Below are 18,573 nucleotides of genomic sequence, written 5' to 3'. Positions count from 1 at the left end.
AGCTTCCAGTTTGTGCTTTCTGCCCGTGAGTTCAGGGCTTCTTGTTCCATGTACAGAATTGATTTAACTGCTTTTAATTTGTGAAGCAAAGCATATTTCTTAGTATGTAACCAACACCAAGGCAAAAAAAAAAAGTGGCTCAGTACCTTTCACCACCAGTTGCATTGCTGCTAGTCATGACTCTGCAACCACGACACATGTTGGACATAAAGATTATCACACCTAAAACAATTTACCAGACCTTATAACAGGTAATTAATAAATCAATATATAATGGCAGACAACATTACCATGGAAAATTTTAGTAACTTTTTTGCTAATACTATGGATTGTATTCTGAACGGTTTATATGGTTATTGTAATACATCTAGTTATTGGATATTGGGACTCAGTTTTTTCTTCATATTATATCCTTAAGAAAAAGGTTTGATAATAGAGCCAAGAATGAGACACTTTTAGAAATGATACAGTCTTTACAGACTAAAAATGAACAGCTAACTGACAGGATTAATACCATCGAAAATCAAAAGTTACCTGAAAAAATTAATACTATTGAAAATGGTAACATTAATTTGACAGACAAAATTGAATCCATGTCTAAGGGTACTGAGAAATTATCATAAGAATTCATACTGACAAATTATCTGAAAGAATTCATACCATTGAATTTGACAATCAAAATTTGTTAAAAAGTTATGATAAGTTAGCAGATAGAGTATGTCTGCAGGAAGGCAATCTGCACATTATCCAAATAATGTCCAAAGATGAGATGTTATCTTTAAAGGAAAAACTTCAGACCTTGGAATCACATGTGCAGAATGAGGACCAGAGGTTAGGTGCCTCAATGAAATCACTAGAAATATATACATGTCAGGAGATTCAGGCTTTACAAAAGACAGCAGTAAAAAGTTTTGAAAAGATTGAGGAAATTATTGGAGCTGATGAGTAGGGAAAGAAGGTACAAGGACAGGATTTAACATCACCAGTAGCTGTCAGAGACGATTTACCCAGGATTTTAGCTTCCTACTCTGTAATCTACTCTGAGTAAGCATCAAGTTCTAAAGGCCCAAAAGGATCCAAAAAAGGTAGATGGATACCTATAGGAATGAATGATCTAAAAGAAATTAAGCAAGCTGTAGTAACTTATGGCTTGCATTCTGCATTTGTTAGGAAGATGGTAAAGACATGGGCTTCTAGCATTAAAGCCGCACCACACGACTGGCTTCAGTTAATTTCAGCAGTTCAGGATGATGGGCCTCAACTGATGTTTAAATGCTATTTCAGAGAAGAGGCTAAAATTTTAGAACAACAGGGAAAAGCAAAAGGACTTGAGACTTCCCAAGATCAAATTCTTGGTGAGGGCACTTATGCTGACCCACAGTCTCGAGCTATTTACAATGAACAAATCTTGTCCCTATGCCACAAAGCAGCATTAAATGCTTGGGATAGGAATCAAGAACTAGGAAAACAAACTGAATCATATACCAGGGTTAAGCAGGGCCAGAGAGAACCCATTAGTGACCTTTTACAAAGATTAACTAAGACTGTACAAATAGAAGTAACAGACCCAGATGCTAGATGAGTACTTATTGAATCTCTGGCTTTTGAAAATGCCAACTTAGAATACAAAAAGATACTTGGGCCTTTAAAGGGTAGATCAGCACCTATGGATGAATGGATCCTGCATACAATGAACATTGAGATATTTGACTATAACACTGAATCTTGGGTAGGAGAAACAATTTCCAAACGTATGAGGAGACATCAAAATGTCAAATGTTTTAATTGTGGTAGAATAGGACATCTGAAAAGGGACTGTAGACAAAGAATTACTAGGAATAATGTCTCCTCTGGGAATGGCAAGAATAGGAGGACTCAGCCTTCGGGTATATGTAGAAGGTATGGCAAAGGCTGACATTGGACCAATGAATGCAGATCAACAAAAGACAGACAAGACAACCTGATAACATTGGGAAACTCCTTGGCAGGGGGAGGGGGGCCTCTTGCAGGCCCACAAGTCAAAAGTAGTTCAGTCATTCCCAGTCACTGTGGAGGAAGTGTCTCATAAGGAAAATTAAAAAATCTAGAGCCTTCTGTAAAAAACCATACTGTTCTGGATGATGGAATAAACATGGAAGATAAATCAAAAATTTCAATAGGAAATAGGAAACATATATTCTGGAAGGCTTCTATAAATGATCAAAGACCAAAGATAACAGTGCATTTAAATGGCATTGTAATTGTGGGTTTGATAGACATGGGTGAGAATGTGAATATCATTACTCCAGAATCTTGGCATCCAAATTGGCCTCTTCAAGAGTCAGATGTTCAATCACTAGGAATTAGAACCCTATCTCAAGTGAAACAAAGCATGAGATGGGTTAAATGTATAAGGCTAGAAGGACAGAGAAGAAGGCTAAGGCCATATGTGGCTAATACTGCAGTGAGTTTATGGGGTCATGACTTGCTGCAGCAATGGAATACCCAGATTAACATTTCTGCAGTCCCAGAAACTCATAATTCTGGGAAGAATATTATAAGGTACTATACACAAAGGTCACTAGCCATTCAGGCTGTACAAAAACACAAAGCAAACCTTTAGAGGTACCAACTTACTTTAAAAGTTTACTTTACTGTTAAAATGGTTAACTGAGAAACCAACATGGGTTAAACAGTGACCGTTAACAAAAGATAAACTGCAGGCGTTAGAACAGCTGGTACAGGAGCAACTACATGCTCACCATATTGAAGAATCAACCAGCCCTTAGAATCCTCCTGTATTTGTTGTCAGAAAGAAATCTGGTAAATTGGAGAATGGTGACAGATCTAGCAGGTAATTCAATTTATGGGATTTCTACAATCTGGAATTTCTCTGCCTTCTCTATTACCAAAAGGATGGCCTCTCATAGTTATTGGTTTAAAAGACTGTTTCTTCACTATACCTTTACAAGAAAAGGACAGAGAAAAAAATGCCTTCACAGTGCCTACTTATAATAATTCTCAACCTACTAGGAGATACTAGTGGACTTTCCTCCCACAGGAAATGCTCAATAGCCCCACCCTATGCCAATACTTTGTAAGTCAGCCACTGGAAATAATACATAAAAAATTTCCTAAATCTATAATTTACCATTACATGGATGACATTTTGCTATCTGATTCAAACATAGATATTTTAGGAAGAATGTCTGAAGAAGTAAAGAAAGTTTTGCCAAAATAAGAATTACAAATTGTTCCTGAAAAAATACAGAGAAGAGATTCTGTCAATTACCTAGGTTATAAAATAGGTTGACAGAATATTAGAACACAAAAGGCACAATTTGGAGAAACTGATTGCAGATTCTGAATGACTTTCAAAGATTGTTAGGAGACATTTCCAGTCTACAACCAGCTGTTGGGATAACACTTGATCTAAACAAAACCTTAGATGGTAACAAAGACTTAAATAGTCCCAGAGAATTAACAGTTGAAGTGGAAAAGGAATTGATTGTTGTTGAAGAAAAATTACAGGAGGCACATGTGGATAGGGTGAATCCAAATCTTAATTGCATTTTAGTAATACTGCCTTCCAGAATTTCTCTTGATGGAGGTGGGTCTTGTATCTATCTGTTGCTTTCATTGGTTAATTAATAAAGAAAACTGTTTGGCCTGATAGGACAGAAAATTAGGTAGACCGAGTAGACGAAACAGAATGCTGGGAAGAAGGGAAGTGAGCTAGACGCCATGCCTCTCCTCTCCAAGCAGACGCTATAGCTCTCCTCGCCAAGATGGACGCAGGTTAGGATCCTTCCTGGTGCTACACAGATTGTTGGAGGTGGGTTAATCAAGATGTGAGAGTTGGCCAGTGAGAGGCTAGAGCTAATGGGCCAAGCAGTGTTTAAAAGAATACAGTTTTTGTGTAATTGTTTCAGGTAAAGATAGCCGGGTGGCGGGATGCAACCTGCTGCTGCTCCTACTATATTCTCTTACAGGAATTTTAATGCAAAGGGACGGTATTATCTTACAATGGATCTTTTTACCATATAAACCAAATTTAAAAATTAAAAACTTATGATGAAAAAGTCTCTGAATTAATCATAAAAGGAAAATTGAGACTTTGTCAACTAGCAGGTATAGACCTAGTAGAGATTATAGTGCCTTTTACTACTGATTGAAATTTTAAAAAAAAATTAGGGGAAAACAGTGAACCTTGGCAAAGAGCTTGTGCTAAATTTTAGGAGAGATCAATAGCAATTATCCCAAAAGTGATAAAATTTAACCATATAGAGCTACTTGGATCCTTCCCTGCATTGTACAGGACACACGAATAACTAGAGCCATACATTCTATACCGATGCAAATAAATCAGGAAAGGTAGGTTACAAATCAGAAGATTTAAGTACAGTGCAACAATGCCCTTATAATTCTGTCCATAAGGCAGAATTATATGCTGTTCTCATGGTACTAAGGAATTTTAAGGAACCTCTTAATATAATTACTGATTCACAATATGCAGAAAGAGTTGTCTTGCATATTGAAACTGCCGAATTTATACCAGATGATACAGAATTGACTTCATTATTTATACATCTTCAAGATATAATCAGGAATAGGCTCTGTCTCATATACATAACACATATCTGATCCCATATGGGTCTGCCAGGTCCTCTAGCACAAGATAATGCAGAAATTGATCAATTATTGATTAGAAATGTGTTGAAGTCCTCAGAATTTTATAAGAAACATCATGTCAACAGAAAAGGTTTAAAGAAAGAGTTTTGTATTACATGGCAACAAGCTAAGGAGATTATTAAGAGATGCCCTATTTGCTCTTTCTATAACCAAACACCGCTATCTCCAGGGAGTAACCCCAAGGGTACTCAAAGGGATGAAATCTGGCAGATGGATGTGTTTCACTTTGCAGAATTTGGAAAGTTAAAATATGTACACCACATCATTGACACTATTTCAGGTTTTCGGTGGGCAACTGCTTTGAGCTCAGAAAAGGCTGATTCAGTAATCACACGTTTATTAGAAGTTATGGCCATCCTGAGTATACCTGCACAAATACAGATAATGGTCTAGTATTTGTCTCTAAGAAAATGAAACAGTTTTTTGCTTATTATAATATAAAATATATTACAGGTATACCACACAATCCTACAGATCAGGCAGTTATAGAAAGATCAAATCAAACTATAAAGGATATTGTTAAACATAAAGGGATGGAAAATATCCCCCAAAATAGATTACATAATGCTTTATTGACCTTGAATTTTCTTAACACTAATGAGAAAGGGACAACAGTAGCAGAGAGGCACTGGGATTTAATAGAAAAGTTTTCTGAATTAAATCAGCCGGTATATTTCAAGGATGTGTTGACCTCATAATGGAAACCAGGAGATGTGCTATTTTGGGGAAGGGGTTTTGCTTTTGTTTCAACAGGAGAAGAAAAGTTATGGATACTATCAAAATTAATAAAGATTCGGTTTGAAGAAGAGAAATCTCTTGATAAAAAGAAATGCCAGCTCATCCACAGAGGTGACAACCATACAGGTGCTAAGGAAACCATATAGGGTTGTGGCAGGGTTCTGCTCTTGTCTTTAAAGGAAAATACACATCTTCAAAAATTCAGGAGACCCTGGCCTGGATGTTTGGATACTGACAGAAGGAAAAATAACTATCCAATAAGGATCATCAAGAAAAAGGAATATGACTTATAAGGACATATAATCAAAACATATAAATTTAAAAATATAGATATATATTTATGAATATATAAAGCTGGCTTTGGGGTTGGACAATGGCTCTGCCCTTCTCTAAATCCAAACATGCTGTTAAAATAAAAATTCAGAGTTTCTGTCTTATATCAGGAGCCATGATATGGGACAGAAAGAAAAAAGGAATTTAGAAAAAATTTTTACTTTTCTTCATATATATTTTTGTCTCTATTGTACCTTACATTGAATATATGTCTGTATAAATAATGTTTAAGTTTTTCACTATGAAAAATGAATTTTCCTGTAGTAATCTTTGAAGTTTCTAGGAAGAAGATGGGGCCCCACAACAACAACTCCACCTGGTTGATAGGACGTCATGATGCTGATAGTGCTACTATAAGACCTGTTTTGGGTACCAGCTGCTCAAGATGGGTTCCAACTTGGTTAGCTGAACTGGTGTACTTTTTTTTTTTTTTTTTTACAAAGTTCGGGCCAGAACTTTAAATAGGAACCTCAAAAAAAAAAAAAAAAAAAAAAAAAAAAAAAAAAAAACAACCCTACGGAATACTCAGAGACTATTTGCAATTATACCAGACAGTAATCTTGGAACTTAACCATCATTTTACTTTCATAGGATCCTATAGAAAGAATATTGCCCCCATGACAGCTGGAAGTAATTCTAGAAGACGACAATTATGAGCTAGTGTGACATTTCTTTTTAGCGTCCTTCTTCATTCAGCTCTAAGACATCTAAACTTCCTTGAGCAGGAATTCATAAATATCCCACATAGAGTATTAGTAAAATCATTCCAGGTCATCGGCTTTGAAAATATGCCCAGTCACAGGTTTTTATATCACACTGCAGTCTTGTGTGAGATAAACAAGATGACTTTGGCCTGTACAAGCCACTGGAGCCAGCACAGCTTTCTCTTTAAGGAGCAGTTGCTGTGGCAGGAAGAGAAGCTAGCTACTGTAGAAACAACACAGCACATCTGACTGCTAAGCTAAAACAAGAGTGGAGTTGATGCTCCCAAAACAATGAACAATGGCAGCAACAAAGCTTAGCTTCATCAGATGTGGGAGGAAACAGAAAAATTTAATAATTGGTTTAACCAAATAAACTGTGACTATGTAGCAAAGTACACTTCTTCTCTCTGAAGTCAGGATGGGTAATTTTAAACAATATGTCTCAGTATATTTTTCAATCAATGGTCAATTAGAAATTATTTTTTAACCTTTTAAGGTATTTTTTCCCAAAGATAAGTTATCTTTTATCCTATTATCTTAAATCATATCTCATTCATAAAGTAACTTAACCAATTCACAAAACTACTAGTTGATAAAGTTAGATTTAATATATACATATTTACCAAAGACTGAAATGTAAGGATTGCACATTAATGTATGCCCCTTATCAAAAGTTAGTGGTTTAAAAAATCACTCTAATGTGGACAAAGGTTAGCTCCTGAATATTTCAAGCCTTTTTTCTGGGCATTTATTATAAATAAAATATGGACAGAAACTACAGGGGAGGGAGGAAATTCAGTCCTCAGACTTGGACTCATTTTTAGTATATGCAGATGGACATAAAAAGTAAAATAAGTAATTAACCAGGTAGCAGCACACAATTTTAATCCCAGCACTCAGGAGGCAGAGGCAGGTGGATCTCTGTGAGTTTGAGGTCAGGCTGGACTACTTGGTGAGTTCCAGGACAGCCAGGGCTACACAGTGAGACCCTGTATCAAAACAAAACAAAACAAAAGACAAAGACAAAAAAAAAAACAAAGGCTTAAATAAAGGTGTGTTAACAGGTATGTCATGGGATATTTCACAATGAGAGTGCCAGCAGGAAGGTCAAGGACACCAAAGCATCTCACCATTGGGTCTAATGACATTCCTATAGGTTCACCTGTCCCTTCTGCTTACTATTTAAAGAATTTTTCAGAGAGTCTGGCTCAGGCTAACCTCAAACTTGTGACCCTGCTGCCTTGGTCTTCTGAGAGCTGGGATTACATGTGTGCGACCATGCCCAGCTTCTTTCTGCATATTACTTATGTGCGGGTATGATGTATGCCACTGTATGTGTGAAGAGAGGGTGTACACACCCATGTACATGCATGAGGACAACAGAGGAGGATGTCAAGTATCTTCTCCCTAGCACTCCACAGTGGGTCTCTCACTCTTCAGTTAAGTTTCCAGGATCTGCATGCCTCTATCTGACAAGGCTAGGTCACAGGCACACATGACCATGCAGGGCTCTTATGTAGGTGCTGGGGATTTGAACTCAGGTACCTTTGCTTTCATAGAAAGTGCTCTTACTTCCTAGACCCATTTCTGCATATTCTTAATAAAAAATTCTAAGTTTATGCTTTACTATTCATAGTATACTGAAGTTTTTAAGATAATAGCTACTCTCAGGACTTTTAAATTTTTTTTGTATTTACCTTTCATGAGTATAGGTTTTTTTTGCCTGCATGTATGTTTGCACTCCATGAGTGTCAGGTGCACATGGAGACCAGAAGAGGACTACACATCTCCTGGAACTGGAGTTACAGACAGTTGTGGGAAGTTGTGAGCTGCCATGTAGAGACTAGGAATCGAACCTCTGGAGGAGCAGTAAGTGCTCTTACTTAGTGAGCCCCACTTTCATGAGTTTTAAAAGAAAGGCAATCAATTCAAGCTTGCTTTAATAACTTTTTGGGAGAGTGGGGTGCGCATCCACGTAGGCAAATGTGTTTGCAGACAGACATGCATATGGGTGCATATGTCTGTGGGTGTGCATGCATGTGTGTGGAGACCAGAAGCTGACATCAGGTGTCCTCTTTAATCATAATCCAGTTTATTTACTGAGGAAGGGTCTCTCGATGAACCCAATTCAGCAAGCCTAGCTAGCCCAGGGAATCCCCTTCTATGTCTCTGGAGCTCTGGGATTATAGATGGACCACGGCACCCATCTAGGTTATTGGGGGGTTTGGAGATCTGAACTCCAGTCCTCACATTTGTTCCACAAGCATTTTATCCACTGAGTCATCTACCCAGACCTTAATAATTCTGTTAACATAGTATCCTATGAAAAATAGTAGCCTCACACATTTCTGCTAGGAAAATAAACAGTATGGCTATTATGGAAAATGGTTTGATGTCCCCTTAAAAACTAAATAAAGAACTAATACACAACCCAGCAATTCCACTCCTAGCCATATATACCAAGAATTGACAAGTAGGATGCAGACACTCACTTACACAACAGTGTTCACTACAGCATCATTCACAACAGTGAAGGAGAATGACTCAGTGCCATTAGGAGAATGAATAGACACAATCTATTACATACCCGTGCATACATGCATATATTCTATATAGAGAGAATATGCATAACTATAAAAAGGAATGATGTCCTGACCTATGCTAAGGAAGGATGAACCCTGAGAACATTATGTTAAGTAAAGCACACTAAATGCAAAGCACAAATATTTTATGGTTTCAGTTATGTAAAATATCTACAATAGGCAGAGTCACAGAGACAGAAATAGATTAGTGGTTTCCTGAAAGTAGAGAGAGGGGAATAACAGGAATTATTACCTGATCATCAAAGAATGTCTGAAGTGAGGGGAATATTTCGAAAATAGACAGTTAGTAATGGTTACATACACTGTGAATGTTGTCATTAACGCTGGAGTCTTACACCTAGAAAACTGGCCAGACTTGTGGTATAACCTCATAATCTCAGTATTTAGAAGATTGAAGGCAAGATGATAAAATGTTCAAGGCCACCCTGAGTCATGTGAGACTCTACCTCAAAACCAACACAACAAAAGCTAGAGTGCTTGGGCTAATGAGTAGTTCAGTAGTAAAGTACTTGTCTAGGTCGCATGGGCCACTAGAGTTTGATTCCCAGCACCACAAAAAAAATAATAAAAACACACACCCACATGCATGGGAATAGGAAAAAAAAACAATATGGCAAACTTCCTGATAAATGCTAAAAAGCAAGCCAGAATTCCACCATTAACCCACAACAGCAAATGTGCCTTTATGTAAGAGGTGAGATTGGTGGTCAGTGTTCTAACCCAACAACTTAGAGACATAACTTGACTTTCAATGTCTTCTGACACGTGATGTGGTCTATAGAATAATCTTACTGGGAAACTGGAGTTGAATTATAATATGGAAAGTGATAAACCTAAAAACTGAAATGTTCTATTGGACAGCAACTTGGACTTTTTTTTAAATTACAATTACATTTATTCGTGTGTGTGTAGCTACATGCACACAACAGTGCATTTGGTAGAGGTTAAGGGGACAACATTCAGGAGTTGGTTTTCTCCTTCTACCATGTAGGTCCTAAAAACCTAACTCAAGGTGTTAGGCTTGGTGGCTTCAGAAGCCTTTATCCACTGGGCCGTCTTGCTAATCCCAGCCTGGACTCTTTATAAGATCAAATGCAATGGCTGAGCGTGGATCAGATTCTGGACTCGGAGAATAAGAAGGTGGAGAGGATGACTGGGGACCAGGAGGGAAGCGAACTATAGACAGTATGTGGATGATAATACTGAGTGAACGTTGATTTCTCAGTTCTGGTAATGGTGCATGACAGAAGAAAGTCTCTGGGCTTGGTAAGATAAGTGCTGAGGAACTTAGAGATACTTCGTCAGCAGCTTATTTTTGGATGACATGGGAAAAGATGGCATGTGTGGGCATATGGAAGTGGGGAGGTAGAGCATATGGGACAACGAACAACGGATGAACTTAAATGAAGAATATATACATGTTTCTGTGGTCATCTTTTGATTTTACCATAGCTTTGGAAACCTCAAAAATACAGAGAAATTACCTTTTTAAAAATTGGAATGCTACAGTTTTGTCTTGTATTCAAAATACACATAAGAAAGCTAAAGCAACCGAGGGGAAATACAGCAGTTTCAGGGCTTTGCATACCTTCTACATCGTACCAGTGTGCACCGTTTGTGATGCCATCTTTGAAAGTCTCGTCTTCATCTCCTGGACAGTGGGGTTGACCAATTCTCATTATAGGGTGGTTAGAAGCATAAGCTTTTGCCAAGTATCTAAAGACTTCATCATCGGAGGTCTTGCTATAGATTCCAGTGGCCACATGCTTGGGAGAATCATCAAAAGGATAACTTGCTACCACTGAGCCACCATGTAGATTTCCAGAAAGCACAAACCTTTGAAAACACAATCAAATTACATATCACCTTTAAACAATACAGAAATACTAAGCATTTAAAAATTCCACAGGATCTTTCATAAATGAACTAATTTTTTCTTTCTTCATTTTTTTTCATTCATTCATTCATTCATTCATCCATCCTGAAGATGAACCCAGGGCCAGGCCACATACTAGGTATGTTGTTAATGCTGACTCCATCCTCCAGGTCCAAAAATGAAATAAATACCTATCTTGGGTTAGCAAGACAGCTCAGTGAATGCCTGCCACCGAGCCTTGTGCCCTTCACAATAGTGGAAGTGGAGAATTGAGACCCACAAGTTGTCTTCTGACCGCCACGTGCACACTTGGCATATGTATCCCCCATAAATAAATATAAAAAGTTATTTAAAATTTCAGAACTAAAGATATAACTTAGTGGCTGAGTACTTGCCTAGCATGCATAAGCCCTGGGTTTGATCCCCAGCAATCAACCAATAAACAAACAAATAAAGCTGCTGTAACATTTCAAGTGCGTTCCACTTTACACAAGTACTTTACAGAGTTTTCTATTACTGAACATGTTCCTGAATAATACAGCATTAACCAATGTTTTAGGAAGTGTCTTGTTGCATAAGGAATTTCAAACTCATTAATTAGATTGACCTTCAGGAGCTTGCCAGAACTTAACCTTTCCCCTCTAACTACAAAACTGACAATTCCATATAGCATAATCTCAAACTTATGTTTCACAATGTTTCAGTTTCATAGGAGAAGTAGCTAACATAATAAATACTTGATAAATAGAAGAGATAAGTTAATAATACCATGCTTTATATACTTACTGCCCAAAGAAAAATTTTAGATTAAGGCATCTAATTTAAAACACGTTTTCTATCTGATTCCAATTTCATAAAATCCTTATACCAAATTATATTTTCAAAGTTGAAGATATTCAGGGAAAACGGAAAGAAAGAAAGAAATAAAGAAAGAAAGAAAGAGGGAAGGAGGGAGGGAGGGAGGGAGGAAGGAAGGAGGGAAGGAAATGGAAGAACGAACATGATACAGTGAGCTTCTTTCAGAGCAAACCAATCCAGCCCCACAGAGCCGCCTCTGCTACACCAAGGCTGCTGACTGGGCCACTGAATAAAAAACTGACCAACAGCCGGGCGGTGGCGGCACACGCCTTTAATCCCAGCACTCGGGAGGCAGAGGCAGGCGGATCTCTGTGAGTTCGAGGCCAGCCTGGTCTACAAGAGCTAGTTCCAGGACAGGAACCAAAAGCTACAGAGAAACCCTGTCTCGAAAAATCAAAAAAAAAAAAAAAAAAAAAAACAACTGACCAACAGACAAGGCTGCATCTATTAAAATGTTTCTAATTGAGGCAGAGGTGGGCTCTGGGATTCAAACTCCATGCTCATGGCAGCCATATGCCCTAACACTGAGCCATGACCACAGCTTCATTTCTATGTCTAAATGAACCACTTATATGGTCCAGTTTCTAGATAGAGGAAAAATCACAAGAGCTCCTTTTGTGGAAAAAACTAAAAGTAAAGGCATACATTCCAGTTATACATCTTTCCTTTATGTAACAGGTCAAACCATTACTAAAACTGACGTTAAATTTTTTCTCTTTGCATTCTAACTAGAATTCTCCTGTGCCTGCTTACTTGTAGTTGAAATAAACTGACCTTTAGAGAGTCTACACATTTCTCTCTATATGCTTGACAGAAAACTAAAATTATCATCTGTGTAATCTGAAAGGCCACTTTACCATCATCAGTACCATCTCTGAGGTGAACAAACAACGGAAACTATAACAGAAGAACTAACTTAGCCAGTGATGACTAAGACAACAGCTGATGGTAAGGGAGATTAGTTTTAATGACTATAATTCTCATTAGCTCCCTTCCAGACACCAGAGACTGCTGTTTGGTGTAGTGGCATTAGTACAAACTCTGGAATGGGCAAATGTCTCCCAGAGCTGTTGTCCAACAGTAACATGATCAGAAGTCGCTGCCTCTAAATCCCAATTTCTTTCTCATCTATAAAATGGGAATATTCTACCTACCACTCGGGACTGTTACAACTGGAGACAGCACACGTGAAACACTGATCACAATGACTGCCTGCTAGCCTCTCAACAAACGCTCATTTCTCTGGAGCTCGCTAGCATCCTGGTCAGAGAATAACTTCCATGCTGACTTTCCGCTTCTGACTTTCACTGCCACCTCTTGAGTGACAGAGCAACTCAGAAACAACAATGAAGGTCACACTCCAGCTTCCTAACTCCACTAGCTACCCTCCCTACACTAATGTATTAACTCTTTCCTTTCTGGTTGCATTTCTAAAACAACTCGAGCATTTTTTCCCCTCTACTTACTTTGGGAAAACTATAAAAAGGCTCTTCCAGGCCAGGTACTTCATTTAGCAACAAGCATTTTTTTAAAAGTATTAACTGTGAGCAGAATGCTATTGTGGGCACTAAGAATACATTATGAGCAACAACGAAAAGGCTCTGAATAGTCTGTGTAAGTGGACATGCCACTTCATATATTTTAATTTAAACTCCACTAAATGGGAGATCATTTTGTTCAACATTTGTTGCAACACTTCTCAGAAATTTCATAAAGAGGACCTGAGACTTCAACTACTTTTATAGCAGGGAAACAATAGTAGTGTCTGATCGTGATTAAATTTTATTTTCTGTATTCTAATTACATAGCCTTAAAATACAATGTCACTCTTCTGGGGCCAGTTTCAAAACAAAGCAATCGGTCACACAGCAGCTGTAAAACTGCTCTTTAGTATCTTTGTCAAAGCAGTTTTGTGTATCAATTCCAATCCTATTTGGAAGATAGCTTAAAATTTTCATTTAAATACTCAAGTATTTCTCATACTTGACTTCAATTTCATTAGATTTTTTTTTTTTTTTTTTTTTTTGGTTTTTCGAGACAGGGTTTCTCTGTGGTTTTTGGAGCCTGTCCTGGAACTAGCTCTGTAGACCAGGCTGGCCTCGAACTCACAGAGATGCGCCTACCTCTGCCTCCCGAGTGCTGGGATTAAAGGCGTGCGCCACCACCACCCGGCTAATTTAGATTTTAAAAAAATGCTAAATACACAATATGAAATATAAGAATCTTGCCAGGCAGTGGTGGCACAGGTCTTTAATCCCAGCACTCAGAAAGCAGAGGCAGAAGAATCTCTGTGAGTTCAAAGCCAGTCTGCTCTACAGACAGCCAGGGCTACACAGAGAAACCCTGTCTCAAAAATCAAACAAAAGAGTAGTTTTCTCATATAGACAATGTCTGTGTTTTTCTTAATATCACTCCCATCCATCAATCTCTAATTGTGTTTCTAATTTTATTTACATGTCAACATTCTTTGCTATTGATTAATCATTAATGAACATATATTGTGAGTTAATTTTTATAACTGAATTTTCCTTTTTGACTAGAGCTACATATCTGGGGATTGACTAAAGTAACCAAACCACTGCCACAAGGCAAAAAACTCTGTAAATACCAGGTGACTCCATGAGCTTTTACAAAACCATGATGTAACTCATGATCATTAAATAATACTAATAATTTGGAAGAGTTAAGCAAAAAATTCACTTTTTGTTTTTTTTTTTGTTTCTTTTTGTTTGGTTTGGTTTTTTTTTTTTTTTTTTGGTTTGAGACCTTCAGTATAGCCTCAAGGTAACTTTTTTTTTAAATTTATTTATTAAGGATTTCTGCCTCCTCCCCACCACCGCCTCCCATTTCCCTCCCCCTCCCCCAATCAAGTCCCTCTCCCTCATCAGCTCGAAGAGCAATCAGGGTTCCCTGATCTGTGGGAAGTCCAAGGACCGCCCACCTCCATCCAGGTTTAGTAAGGTGAGCATCCAAACTGCCTAGGCTATAGCCAAAGCAAATCAAGACAACTTTAAGGTAACTTATACCAAGGGAAATTCTTCATATTGGTCACAATCGAAGACAAAAACCCCTACAAGAGTTATGCTGGGACATGTTTAAACCCAAGCAATGGAAACAGTGCAGCTGGTACATTTTCTCAAAAAAGTCCTAGCTGGCAATGACAAGCACCTTTAATCCCAGCAGAGGCAAGAGGATCTCTGTGAGTTTGAGGCCAGTCTGGTCTACATTGCGAATTTAGGACAGCCAGGGCTACATAGTGAGACCTTGTCTTAAAACAACAATAAAAAAAATAAAATAAAAATCCCTGCTCACTATAGCTTATGGCAGTATTATATCAAAATCAGATTTCTATAGCTGTTCAGAGATCTGACATGGTCAAGGAAAGGAAATCGTCCTAGAACATTTAAACCAATTAGGAATTACAAGGGACCTTCTAAATGCTAGTAAAGTGGAAGGCAGAGGATTACAACATTTGGAATCATCGAGATGTCCACAAATGTTCTAGGTCTTATAATATATGACTGAAATCTTACAAAAAATTATTTCAGTAGGGTAGAATGAAGCTCAGCTGGTGCGCCGCTTGCTGGCATGCATGAAGCCTTGGTTCAGTCACAGGCACCGTGTAAACCAAGGGTGGTGGCACATGCCTGTAATTCCAGCTACAGCAGAAGCAGGAAGATCAGGAGCTCATGGCACACCTGGCTACAGAGTCAGTTCGCGGCTAGCCTGGGCTACATAAGAAAAGATTCCAAATCTCACAGAGAAACTTCTTTGTTCATTTTTACCTTTGCCTCATCTGCCAGTCAAAAAAAAAAAAAAAAAACTAACTCAAGACACAAAGATCGTTAACTAACGCCTTCAAACGCCTTATGAAGACAGGCATGGGAGCATGCTGGCAAAGCTGATGCTTGAGAAAGAGGCACCTTCTTCACCTCAGATCCGATTCCAGCTGGAGTATTATCTTCCTTCATTTCTCCTTCCTCTCCCTACACCACATTCTGCCTCTCCACAAGAGGTACTCTTTGGCTCACATATATATTTATAACATGCTCTTGTTACAAACTAATTTCTTTTTTTTTTTTTTTTTTTTTTTAGTTTTTCGAGACAGGGTTTCTCTGTGGTTTTGGAGCCTGTCCTGGAACTAGCTCTGTAGACCAGGCTGGTCTCGAACTCACAGAGATCCGCCTGCCTCTGTCTCCCGAGTGAAACTAATTTCTGAAGGTCCTTCCAGTTCTTAAGTTTTAAAATCCCACACAAGGCTAATATGTGATCAATGTAAATGAATAGTTGTGCTACCCCAATAAGAAGGTGCGCAGAAAGGAAACAGTTCCGACCTGTGGGAGTTCGCCCTTATCCCTTTCTCCCCGAAGCAGAATCAGAAGTAAAGACAGGAGAACTGTTCCCTTCCAATATCAGAAGTACTGGAGGTGTCATTTGCTATTTCGGAGCTACATTCTGTCTCCCTGGCGGTGGAGCACTGAGGAACCAGGCTTGGATTACCTGAGTCTAGTTAACCAGTTTGCCCTCAATTTCCCCGTATGCAAAACAAGAGTATGAGTGAGTGTCTAGAGGATATGCGTGGTGTCTAGGTCGCCCGGCTGTGGTCAACATCAAGTGATATAATGCAGTCACAGAAAGTGCTTGCCACACTGTCTCTAGTGATGACATTGATAGCTTAGCTACATAATCAAGGTACTAACTTAAGAATCCTTCAAATCTTACCCAGGGCTCCTACACGACGGCCCTTCAAAAATCGGGACAGAATGACAGAAAGTCTCCCCTAGGGCTATGCCCTGCACAAACGACAGCTCCAGGCAGGTTCCTTTACAATTAGCAAGACCAGGATGCACTGCAGCCCGGCCTCCGTTCCAGTTACAAGGTGTCACTCTCCACCCTGACTGCCCCCCACCCTTTAGGATGGCAAGCATTGCTTGAGCGCCTACTGGGTGCAGGAATCAGCCTCCTGCCCTTGAACACTCACGCGGGTGAGAGAGCAGGGTCAGGCAACACTCACTTGTTCTTGCGGATCCAGTCGATGAGGGCGCGCACCTCTGGCACCTCATCCAAGGAGGGGGGCTTGCCGGTGCTAAACTGGTCCGGGAAGCTGCGGTTGAGGTCGCGGCCTCGGCTGTTGTAGCGTCCGCTGGTCCCCGGCGGGTCGCTGTCGTCGAGGCCGCAGTCGCCCTCGCGGGCGCGCTCGAAACCATCAGGGTTCAGGCTGGGCAGCAAATACACGTCGGTGGTGTTGAGCAGGCGGACCAGGCGCGGGTCCCCACGGCGGTAGCCCGACGCCAGCTCACGGGCCAGGTAGACCAGCACCTGGCGCGACACCGTCTCGTCGCCGTGCATGTTGCCCACCAGCTTCACCTGCGGCCGGCCAGGCAGCAGCGGCCCCGCGGCGTCCAGTCCCGCGGCGGCGGCGGTGGGCGGCGGCCCCAAACCGGCCGTGAGGCGCAGCACCCACAGCGGCCGACCCTCCACTGAGCTGCCGATGCTGAAGAGACGGGCCAGGCCGGGCGGCCCCGCGGCCGCCGCCGCCTCCAGCGCCTCGCCCAGCGCCGCTTCGTGGTAGTAGTGGTCGAACTGGCCCTCGGCCGCCTCGGAGCCGGCGACGGTCGTCGTGGTCGCCTCAGCCTTCTTGATGTGCGCGGCCTGCGCCGAGCTCCTCAGGAGCAGCAACAGCGGCAGCAACAGCAGCGGTGGCAACCGCATCCGCCGCCGCAGGCGTTCCAGCCGCCAGGGCGCCCGCTCATCCCTGCCGCTCGCCATCTTCCAGCAGCGCCGCTAACACCGCTCCGCTCCAGCGGCTCCGCACTCCGGGCGGCGGCGGCCCGCCGGATCCCCTCCGCGCCTAGCAACCCCATCCCGCCCTCCGGCCTCAGCCAATCGTGGCCCGAAATGTCTGGACGTCAGGCTAGGGGGCGGGGCTTTCCTTAAAGTGCTCGATTTCCCTCTGGGCGTGCCTTCTCCACTCCAATCCCTAGGGACTTGAGTCACTTTCCCTTCTTTCAGTAAGGTCCTCTTCTCTGTGTTCTCCTCCTTCTTATTTCTTCTTCTACATCTGCTCTTGGGCTTCTCTTTTCGCGCAGTCTCTTCTTTATGGCTTCTTACCTAAAATTCTTACCCCCTTTTCCCTGAGAGCTTTTACTAGCCTCCTTCTTTGTTGCAGCGTTTCTCAGCTACACTTTAACGCTTTCGAGCCGATAATCGAAAGAATTAAATGGTTCCAAAAGTGCAAAAGACTCCTGAGAAAATTAGTAAATTAGGAAGAACCTACGTTGAAGAATCAAAGACCTCCTTAGTTCCTGCTTCTTTGCACCTTTTCCCCCCTCCTGCCTGGGCTTGAGCCCACCTGCCGGCATGCCATTGAAGAGAATGAAACACCTGGCATACCTCATGAAGCATAAATTCATTCTATTTCTGATTTGCGGCGTGGCTAGATGACTCCTTTCTGAAGGGGAAACTGTAGTAGGCTCCCCCTGCGGTAATGTCGTCTGTTTCATTGGACACCCGCAAGTGTTGGATTGCCACTGGTCTTCTGTGTGTACTGATCTCGACCCTCATAGAGGAGAGACCATTTTATTAGTAATCCTTCCCTTCTCGCACACTTCTTTCGAGTAGGAGCATCCGGATCACCTCTGTACAGCTCTAACTGTAATTTTGGAATGCTGTTTTTAAGAGATAGACTTAGCATTTCTAGAAATAACTGCTCGGCAAGCGTAATTTCCCCAATCTGGTGTTTGGGTAAATCCAGAAAACCTATCCTTCTAAGTAGACGTTAATCACTTTA

At 40.6% G+C, this 18,573-nt stretch overlaps 1 protein-coding gene across 1 annotated transcript in view; it reads right to left on the bottom strand.

The window, feature by feature from the left end:
• Cpd (carboxypeptidase D) overlaps positions 1-17,615 on the bottom strand; it is an 80,674-nt gene extending 63,059 nt beyond the window's left edge. Inside the window, exons 1-2 of the mRNA XM_041664086.1 lie at positions 16,798-17,615; positions 10,638-10,885 (exon numbers count right to left, since the gene is read on the bottom strand). Of these exons, the coding sequence (XP_041520020.1) occupies positions 10,638-10,885; positions 16,798-17,552 (1,003 nt within the window). The 5' untranslated portion in view covers positions 17,553-17,615. The remainder of the gene's footprint in view (positions 1-10,637; positions 10,886-16,797) is intronic.
• Between the last annotated feature and the right edge of the window lie 958 nt (positions 17,616-18,573).

The sequence above is a fragment of the Microtus oregoni genome, unplaced genomic scaffold (assembly GCF_018167655.1).
Source record: "Microtus oregoni isolate MIOR12 unplaced genomic scaffold, Mior012 000015F_ref0000493, whole genome shotgun sequence".
In the NCBI taxonomy this organism is placed as follows: domain Eukaryota; kingdom Metazoa; phylum Chordata; class Mammalia; order Rodentia; family Cricetidae; genus Microtus; species Microtus oregoni.
This window is presented reverse-complemented; position numbering and strand designations above follow the sequence as displayed.